Source organism: Rhamphochromis sp. 'chilingali', assembly GCF_963969265.1.
Source record: "Rhamphochromis sp. 'chilingali' genome assembly, chromosome: 6".
NCBI lineage: Eukaryota > Metazoa > Chordata > Actinopteri > Cichliformes > Cichlidae > Rhamphochromis > Rhamphochromis sp. 'chilingali'.
Window position 1 is genome coordinate 11,879,016 of NC_137933.1, and position 10,832 is coordinate 11,889,847.

General features: G+C 41.5%; 1 protein-coding gene across 1 annotated transcript; it reads left to right on the forward strand.

The window, feature by feature from the left end:
- The first annotated feature begins 1,902 nt into the window (after positions 1-1,902).
- On the forward strand, positions 1,903-10,704 carry taldo1 (transaldolase 1). The gene is made up of 8 exons (XM_080884783.1): positions 1,903-2,096; positions 5,950-6,073; positions 6,653-6,760; positions 7,338-7,469; positions 8,178-8,353; positions 9,151-9,348; positions 10,013-10,158; positions 10,289-10,704. The coding sequence occupies exons 1-8, from the start codon at positions 1,997-1,999 to the stop codon at positions 10,319-10,321; spliced, it is 1,017 nt and encodes a 338-aa protein (XP_080740909.1). The 5' UTR covers positions 1,903-1,996; the 3' UTR covers positions 10,322-10,704.
- The last annotated feature ends 128 nt before the right edge of the window (positions 10,705-10,832 follow it).

The window sequence follows — 10,832 nt, forward strand, 5'->3', positions numbered from 1 at the left end:
CCATGGTGGCAAATTCTTCCCTAGCGACAGCCAGTTTGGCGGGGTCGAGGCGGCGCGCGCGCGCGAACACCGGGGGCCCTACTGTAGTTATGTAATGCTCTACCCCATGCTTCGTCACCGTGCTCGAGAAAGTGGGGACAGTGAGTGAGGGAAACTCAGAAAGCAAACACTGAAAAACGTCACCCGAATCTACTGAGTTAGCATGCACCACGGGCTGAGCACCCCGAGTCAAACAGGGTAATGAGGAAAAGGACACAGCATCAATTAAACGTCTGTTAGCCACATCAACCAGTAGTCCGTGAGCACAAAGAAAATCAGCGCCTATTATAGGCACAGAGCTAGCAGCAACAACAAAGTTCCACTGAAAGTCACGGTCGTGAAAGCAAACAGTCACCAACCTTTCACCGAAGGTTTTGATGGGAGAGCCATTAGCCGCTGTTAGCAATGGCCCGCAACCCTCAGCTAGCCTGTCCGAGCCAGCCGGGGGAAGAAGGCTCTTCTGTGAGCCGGAGTCCACCAGGAAACGCCTCCCCGAGCGTGAGTCCTCTAAGAAAAGCAGCCTTTCCTTGTTGCCAGCGGTCGCGGCTGCTACAGAGCGCTGACATGCCCGTTTCCCTGGGTCTGGAAACTGCAAGGCGGGAGGCAGCGCCGTGCCTTCGCTCCAAAACGCTGGTGATAAAAACAAAGCCCCTTTCCGCGGTGCCGCCGTGCAGCGATTCCGGCCACAGTGGACGAGTCGGAGGGCCCGTGGAGCATCGGTGAGGGGGAGGGGGAAAACGCTGGTGGGTCCTGAATAACCGTCTGGACGCCGAAAGTCCTGGTAGCCAGGAGGATGCGATCCGCCTCTTCCGCAAGGGAGCGGTAATCCTTCGTGGCCAATAGCGGGGAGTTGGCAAGGCCAGCGCGCACTGGAGCCGGCAGCTGTCGAAGAAAGAGGTGGGTGAAGAGAAATCCTCCGTCCTCCGCGCCCAGCAAGGACAGCATGCTCTCCATGAGCTCGAGGGCGGTGCCGTCGCCCAGGCCCGCGATGGAAAGGAGTTTCTCGGCCCGCTCAGCATCAGAGAGGGAGTAACGCCGCAGCAGCAGCCCCTTGAGGGCGGCGTACTTGCCCTGGGCTGGGGGATCCCGGAGGAGAGTCATCACACGGCGGGTTGACAGCGGGTCAAGTGAGGCCACCACATGGTGGTATTTAGTGTCGTCGGCTGAAACTCCACGAAGAGCAAACTGAGCTTCTACGTGCATGAACCATGAAGGAGGATCGTGAAGCCAAAAATCCGGCAATTTAAGCGCCACAGCAAACGCAGCCATCGGCGGAGTTGAAGGTCCGGCGGCCGCCGATGCTTCCAGGCCAGAGCTGGCTTCGTCGTCGAGCCTTAGCATGTTCACTACAGGGGTCACCAATGTGGAGGTATGTAACAACGACAGGAGAGGTCTCAGTGTCTCACTCCAACAACTTTATTAACTGACAGAACTTCACATATAGTCAGCGCCAAAATCTCCACCCCCACACTTCCTTTCAACTTGTGTGTGAGTGGAGCCACCTGGTGGTCCGCCACACTATATTTGGGAGGTTGTTTTTTTTTTTAACTTTACCACAGGTCGAGCCAGTGCAACAGATTGCGAAAGATATAAGAAGTATCTGAGCTCTCCACCACTGAATGAGAAGTATTTTTTTATATTTGGTGTTGTTGTTCAGCACTTTGGTCAGCCTTGTTGTTTTTAAAAGTACTTTATAAATAAAGCACTGGTATAGTATAGTAAGTAAGGAATAATATAATGAATTGCCCGACTGGTTTCCATTTTTAAAATAAACTGTAGACAGACGTTATAAGTGAACTTTTTTTCTGCGCACTTCCTCTAACAGGTCTCTGCGCGCCCCGGATGACGCCTTCCTCTTTTACGCCGCGCGCTCCCGTCCTCTTACGCTGGGCGCTGTGACATTCCTCCCGGTCTCACGTGTTTTGTGTGTATAAAAGGGTCCCAGTCTCGCCTCATTATGTCTAGCGGGTCACCAGACAAACGGCGAAAGATGGAGTCGGCGCTGAACCAGCTGAAGAAGCACACTGTGGTGGTGGCAGACACGGGAGACTTCAACGGTAAAACCCGTTTTATCCCATGCTAACGTTAGCTGGTTAGCATGCTAACTAAGTGACAAGGAAGGATCCAGCGTTGAAGTGAATGACCGCGGCGGTGTCGATGTCATGAAGTGGGTGTGAGCATCGAAGTGACTGTGTTTAGTTAGCCAGCTAACGTTAGCTATATAACTGTTTCATGTCAGTTGGAAATTAGTTTTCCGGTTAACTACTGAAGTAGATGATCCTATTACTGGTTATTAACGTTACTTAACAGTATCTACGTACTATTAGCTGCACTAGCAAACAATGCAAACTGAATAATAGCACACCTCTCTTTTAGTCTAATAAAAATGTTGTTATCTTTATATAATAGAGTATGTGTGCGGTGTGAGCGCAAAATTGATTAGGCAAACCAAAGTTGCAGACTACTGTGTGCACACTGCCTGTGTAAGTGGTTGTAAAATCAGACTATCCTTCCTCGTTTGTCCAGTTCTTGTAACAGAGGTAAAGCTCATGTTTCTCAATAGGTCAGAATGAGGAACAGGGCTGGAAAAATATTAGATTTACACTGTGATGCAAAACCAGATGGTTCGTCGTGCACCGCCTGCGCAGTCAGGATGACACGACAGAACTGGACTCATGTTGCCAGGCATGACTCTGGAAAGCTGATACTCCCAGATCCGTATACTTTTTATTTCTTTAGCCTTTTGCTGAACTATAAACTTAGTTTATTGCCTGTAATTTAAACAAATATGTTTGTGAATGCCTCCATAATAAGAATGGGCATAACAAAAATGCTGTGCAATACAGTCCAGTCCATTTATGTTAAAATTAGAGTTTTACCAAAAATTGGTCTGTGGTGAGAACATTAAGAAGGCTTTGGCTTTAAGTATATATTAATCTGATTATCACCAGTTATTCATAGTTGTCTGTACTTTTAGATTTAATTGTACTTGGAGAAGTATGTATTTTTCCTAGTACAGTTTGCAGATGCTTTACAGCAGGAGTGTCACGTTTCACTGGTCTGTTGAGGCGACAGTTGTGATTTGATGCTATTTAAGTGAAATTGAATCGAAATGGTCTGACCCACTTTAAGATCAAAGTAGGCTGTATGTGGCCCATGCTATGAAATGGGTTTGACATCCCTGCTTTACAGGAAGAATAATGTAACCCAGCAGTTTGTACTAGCAGGAGTAAAAAAGTTGAAGAGCAAGAATTTTCCAGAAAGAAGCAGATACTTTTTGTGATCAGCTGTCTCTGTCACTCAATGCTGATATACACATGTTAATCTTAACTGCTTTGAATACCTCTGTCACTACCACCATCAATAAAAAAACAAAGATGTTTTGCAGAGGGTTGCGATAAGAGAAGTGGTCAGTCGAGATTTGCCCAACAGCTCATCTGTCTTTTATGAAATGCATTTCTCGTCTTTCACCTGTTGCAAGTTTAGACATGCGTGTTGCAAGACCAGGTCAAGCAGAAACATGTTTGCTTTCACATGAAGACATGGTGAAACACAGTTAACCAACACAGTTTTGCTTAATTTAATGAAGTGAGGGGATAAAAAGTTCTCAGCAGTGGACTAAAAGTTAGTGGAGGTTGCTCTTATGAAATTTGGCTACTTAACTAATTAGCCGGCTTGGAATATTGACGTTTTAAAGGAAAACGTGCATTTTGTTAGGGTTTCTTATTGAACAAAGACTCAAAAGTTTACATAAGAAATATGTGATTTGTCTACCAGGATCAATACAGACTTTGAGTTGACATTGAGATCAAGGCAGTAATGTTTATGTATTTGCAGGTAGGTTATGGATATATGTTTAGTATACAAACGTGTCTTTATGCACACAACGTTTTAACTGACCAGTCAAATTAAACTCATTCACTGATTTAAAACAATGTTTTTATTTTCTTATCCTGTGGGTAATTAGATGTGATCTCCTGTGCTTTTAAATGTCCCTCACCTACCAAGTCATGCAAGTGCCATCATCAGTTTATTTGTAGGAACTCTGAAGTATAGTGTGTGTAAATGTAATTACACTGGCACATATACACAGTCTTGTTTATGATCAAATTTATGTCGAAACTTCACTGTATTTTACCTGCTTAAACACCTTTGGCAGTGGAAGTTTTTTGGATTCCTTTTTTTTTTTTTTTTTATGTCAAACCTTAAGTATTGGGTATGTTGTCATAATCAGCAGTACTTGAGCAGTTGATGACGAGTGTCCAGTTCAGACCTGCTGACCTGTAGAAGGAGGGGGTTGAGAGATAACGTGCAACAGGACAGACACAGCCTTTGTTCTGTGGATGAAGAGTTGGCAGCTCTGACTGAACCATGCTGCTACTATTCAGTGCTGACATAAAACCCCTGTGGTGTGTGAAAAGGCCCCACCACTCATGCATTTCAAATAAAATTTCTGTCCTGTGAACTGCAACAGGTTGTTTTCTTTAAGGCCTGTAGACTGGGGCATACATTTATTATATACCTTGTGAGTTAATGTTTTGCATCAAAGACATTAGGTTCTTTTAATTTAACTTTTTTGGAATTGTAGTAAGTTGATGTTGAATATTAATTATTAGATTAGGTTTGCACAACAGCCCTGCAGTATATTGGTAACCTGTCCAGGGTGTACTCTGCTTGGCCTGGTACAATTTAATAAAGTCTTATTCAATGTAGAATATAAAAATAACAAAAATCAGTTTTCTCTTTTTTTTTTCTTTTTGGAGACTGTACATGTTTGCACAGTAGATGGCACCATCTTCTACCTGCAGGTAGCAGTATGTTGATTCAGCATGAGTGAGTTATTTTCTTGTTCTGTCAGTTCTTTTAGTCCTCTTTAACACTGATATGAATTTTAGTTGAAAATAAGGAAGATCTAAACTAGTTGTTTAGTGGGATAACCAGTCTTAACTGTGCTATTGACACACACGAATACACGTGTCCTTGTTGCAATACACTGTGTCTTTGTTGGCAGGTCCTAGCTGTTACTCCTGATGGCCTAGCTTGGAAGTTAAAATATAAATTTGTATGGCAGGTTTGGGTATTTTTAATATAGATCTGATGTGTGGAAAGGCTGGTGTTTATATAAGGTAATACATTTATTATTAAGCACAGCAGCCAAGAGTTTCTTGTCCTTCTGTTTTGCCCCATATGATCCTGAGAACATTTCCAGGTAAAATGTTTCCATAGGCCTTTAGTTTTAATTATACGTTGTAAGCTAAGGTGGTGGAATATTTAAAATTATGTTTTTTGCTTCATGTAGTATTTAGCAAACTTTATTACCATTAGATATGTATTGGCCATCAGTGGTACAGTTTGCAGGTAAGTTGGTGGATACTTTCAGTTGCATCATTATTTCCCCAGGGGTCGCCACAGTAGATGGATCCACATGTTGATTTCGAACAGATTTAAAAAACAAACAAACAAACACAAAATGAAAACACCACATGCTCTTCCTGACACAACTTTGATTTATCGAGGTTTGGGACCAACACCAGTACAGTAGGTTGTGCTCTCCATCCTCAGGCTATATTTTTGGGTCACCTTCTGACCTCAAACCAGGGCTCTTTCATGTGTTAGATGAATGTGTTAACCACTGTACCACAAAGGCATTGCTTTTAGTCACTCAGCAGCAGTCTTTAAAGGGCTACCAATTAGCATAGCATTATTTCAGAAGGGGCTGCGTCTGAAACACCATCCCCCCTGTGGTCAATGCTGTGTTTGTTTTGTTATGTTTCATCTGTAATTTATTATTGCAGATTAAACATATTTAAACACATGGTTGGTACTTCTCTGTACTCCTGCTTTAATCTAGCCTGGCTAACGGGGTGTTTATGTGACTGAACTGTTTTGATCTGTGTTCCAATACGGCAGCCATTGATGAATACAAGCCTCAAGATGCAACCACCAACCCATCTCTTATCCTGGCTGCTGCTAAGATGCCAGCCTACCAGCAGCTAGTGGATCAGGCCATCAAGTATGGCATGGCCAAGGGCGGGTAAGTACAGTGCACAAATGGGTCAAACACACTGTGGCTAAACTGTCCTTTAGTTAAATAGATGTTGGACTACACTGGGGGATATTTTGTGCCTCTTAGATGTCTGCACATTACACAGCTCGTCTGTGGAAGCTCTCAGGACATTCCTTAATTTACAGCAGTGAATCCAATAAAATGTGCATCTTTTCTGCTTAAACCTGATATCTGATGGATTTTTTTTTTTTTTCTTTAATATGTTGTCGATTCATGTGGCATGGAGTTTAATTAGACATTACACACCTTAGTATTTAAAAACACCTTTCGTGCCTCTTGGAAAATATGATGGGTGATAGGAAGCGCGTTTGTCTTGTTTTCCCAAAGCTACATGGTAAACTGAAACACTGTGTGAACAGAACATGTTAAAGACATAGTAAACACCTAGACATGTGTCTATGATTTTACTAATGTGGACTTCTCAGCCATTGTGTAATGTGTTCTAAAATTAAACAATTTGAAGAAATGTTGATTGGTTTTCTGACTTGTTGTCATTGTAACTGAAACGTGGAGATGGTCAGCCTTTTTGTCTCTGTCTCCATTAAGATCCGAAGAGGAGCAGGTAGCAAACACCATGGACAAGCTGTTTGTGAGTTTTGGGCTTGAGATCCTCAAGAAGGTCCCAGGCAGAGTCTCAACTGAAGTGGATGCCAGGTACATGCAAACCTATAACAAAGTGCTATTAATGACACAAGATGTGAAATGTTTACTGGCTTGAGCTTTTCAAATCTACACAGTAGACAAAGAGAAACTTTAAGCAATGAGGCAAATTTCAGAGGAGTTTCAGATAAGATGCCATTCTTGCACAAAAAACCTTTTATTAGAGGGCAGCACATAAGTGTTTCCTAATATATTAGTGTCATTCAGAGCATTAGGGAACATTTAAGAGCCTGAAATTTGAGATTTTTAACCACTTGTGTTTTTTTAACCAGCAGCTAAGTTGTGTTATTGATAATAAACAACTGGTAGAAGCTAATTAACTTTCTCTGAGAAATACAAATTGATTTAGCAAACTCTTATCATTTATGTGTTCTCTGTAAAACCAATGGGGGGGAAAAGTACCTGAATGATTGAGCTACAGAATATGGCATTTATAGCAATCTCTTAAAAGCTGTTTAGCATTTAACTTGTTGTCACAGGAAACACAGTCGCAAAACAAATAAAGCAAAGAATACTTGCTCTTAGATTTTAAAATGCCAAACAGCTGTGTTGGTTCTCATTTATGTCACAGGCTGTCTTTTGACAAAGATGAAATGGTTGCAAAAGCCCTGAAGCTCATTGCGCTTTATGAAGAGGCAGGCATTAGCAAGGAACGCGTACTCATCAAGCTGTCATCAACATGGGAAGGAATCCAAGCTGGGAAGTGAGTATGAAGTGTGCTATACTCTCGGATGCTGCACTTGCGTATGTGTGAGTGAGTGTATTTCATTTTGAAAGCATAAAGTCTTCTAGAGAAGGAGCAGCTTTTTTTTTTTTTTTTTTTTTTTTTTTTTTTTTCAGTCCTATTACTGATAAAGAGACCCCAACATATATGAGCCCTTTAACTGACCTCAGATTAAGCACTGCTTTCCAATATTTGTTAAATGAATTATAGCAAACATGTAATGGAACATCAAAACACGTTCGCATAAAATCACAGCCGGTGTATTTCACTGGTTAGTCACGTCTGTGTTTACTTCTCCCCACAAACAGGGGCACATGCAGCATGAGTGCAATAACAGCTACTCAACAAGTGTGAAACCCAGCAAACAAACCACTATTTGCTGTTAAATCATCACATTTTGTTGTAAACCAGTGTAAAAAAGAACATGATGTAGCTTTTTACCCTGACAACATGGCTGCTCATATCTGGTGCGACAGTACCCACAGGCTAGAAAACAAAGTGAAAGAAAGAAACCCCTCAGAAGTCAGTGGGCTAAAGAACAACATGTTAGTGTTTTCATGATGAGCTTGAGCTTGGCCCTTTGAGATGATGTTTGAAACGGGAGCTGGTATAACATTGTGTGTAACTTATTTCTGTTATTAATGTGTTCTAAATAAATGTTTTTGTTTGTTTTGCTTGTTTGTTCAGGGAGCTTGAGGAGAAGCATGGTGTTCACTGCAACATGACGCTGCTGTTCTCTTTCGCTCAAGCCGTAGCCTGTGCCGAAGCAAAGGTAACACTTATATCGCCCTTCGTTGGACGCATCCTTGACTGGTATAAGGAGAATACAGATCGCAAAAGCTACGAGCCACATGAAGATCCAGGTAAAAACACTGCAGTTATCAGACGATATTGTCAATCACCAGTTTATTTGATACACATGGCTAAAACGGACTTGCAGTAAATCTTGTGTTTTACTTTATCCATTGACTGTATCATTCTGTGGTTGCTTGTGTTAGAAACGCAACAGCATCACAAAGCTATTCAGTGAAAAGAAATGTTTAATCACAACTCTGCTCGTCAGATGAGAACGGTTTGATTTGTGGATGGGTGTGCATCATATCCCTTTTTTCTGCATTATTGTATTCTCACAGTTTAAAAACAGAGCTAATAGAGATAATTTGTTTAAAAAGAGGTGTAATTAAAATAAATGAAACTTCATCGAAGCTTCTGCAAGTGGATTACAAATTACTGAAGAAAATGGTCAGAGACACAGCAGCTCACTTATAATGCATGTGTTCAGTGTTGCTTTAGCTTTGTGGCAGTGCCAGATGATATGCAGTTAGGGAAAAGCATTTATACAGGCTTTAGTAAGTTGATGAGACATCGATTAAATTATAACTTCTACAGTGACACTGTGTGACAGCTTACCTGTCTGAGGTAAAGAATGTGATTTGATGTTTGGATCGATCACCTCTGGGATAATTAATTAATGTAATTACAGTTTCTGATGTTGCAGGTGTATTGCGTGGCAGTATTGTGTAATATAATAATGAGTCAGCCATGTAGCTGAAAATTGGATGGATTGACACCATTACCTTAAAAATCAAACTGCTACAACAGTTGTATCTTGATCAATTGGTGACCTCTTCTTCTTTGGTTGTGTATTTCTTCTTCTCAGGTGTGGTGAGTGTGACCAAGATTTACAACTACTACAAGAAGTTTGGCTATAGCACTGTTGTGATGGGGGCCTCCTTTAGAAACACAGGGGAAGTGAAAGCCCTCGCAGGCTGTGACCTGCTCACAATCTCCCCCGGTCTGCTGGCAGAGCTCAGCCAGGATCACAGTGCTGTCACGGAGATGCTCAGTGTGGAGAAAGGTAGTGCTCTCTGACTTTAAAAAGATGCAGAATATTGCTCTCTGAAGTATTTTTGCCAGTTTTGTGTTAATTATGTTAGGGTGGATTAAAAAATGAGAACTTGGTCTACCCTAGATTATTGTGGTTTGAAGCTTTTAACTGGATTTTACCAAAAACATATTTTCATTTAGTTTTAAAATCATTTCTGGCTAGAGTACATTCTGTGCTACTGATGAGAACAATGTGGTTCTCACACCTGTTTAATTTACATGTAACAACAAAAACGTGTGTGCAAGACATTTCCTTGTCAACAGAAAGGGCGTTTGCTCTAAACTAAACTCTAGTACCACAGTCACCTTATCTAAAAACTAAACAGACCTAAAAATGCACTTTGGGTTTTTTTGGACCAGTCACAAGTCTGCCACACATCCCATCTTTTCTGGAGAGTTTCACCTAACCATTTAAAACAGATTAAAAGATCAGAAGCACAAGCACAAGCTTTCTATTGCTCTGTACAAGTAGGACTTGTTTAATTATCTTCTGGTTTATGTTTCCCCAAAACCTAGGGACACTTTCCCTAATGCAGAGAAGAGTATTCTAGATGCATCAGGACAGCTTTTGATTGAAATCTGTAAGCAGCCTTTCTCTGCTGCCACATTGAACCTGATGTTTTTGATTTTTGCAGCCAAGGCCTGTGATCTGGAGAAGGTCCACCTGGATGAGAAGACTTTCCGCTGGGAGCACAACGAGGACCGCATGGGTGTGGAGAAACTGTCTGACGGCATCCGCAAGTTTGCTGCTGACGCCGTGAAGCTGGAGACCATGATCAAAGTAAGATTGTTTGATTAAACAAATAAATATTACACATTCATTATGCTGTCTGCCTAAGCTATCTCCAAGTTATCCTTTTTCTTGATTTTATTTATTTATTTATTTATTTATTTATTTTTCCTCTCTGAAGGAGAAAATTCTGAGTGTGAAGAACGGGCAGTAATTGAAACACATGTGGTGTGTCATGCCCTGTGACAAGAGGTATGAGGAATTGGGGACCAAGGCAGTTAAGAAGGTTAACTCCTTCTTAAAAGATCCAAAGCAACGGTGGGCCTTCCCCTCCTCATCTGATCAAACTCCAGAGATCCTTCTCCCAAATGAAAACCTTTCCTCTCGTGGGCTGGTACTGACCAACAAGCTTGTTTATAAAATTGTCTGATTATTAACAGAAATTTTTACCTGAAAGGAAAAATAAACAGCTTCATTGAAAAGATGTTATGAGGCTTAACCAAGTCTCTGTGAATGATGTCATGTGACTACTAGAAGGGAACATGGATGTTTGTTTTTTGGCAAGACAGGACCATAGTTTTGGCACTAACTTTATTTTTTTTTTTTTTTTTTTGCCCTTGACCATGTAACAATTACATTTCTACCAATCATTCCTCCTAATGTTTGATCTTTCAATAAAAAAGCATCTCAGTCTTCAGAGTTGTGTTATTTTGTGTGTTTGTTGT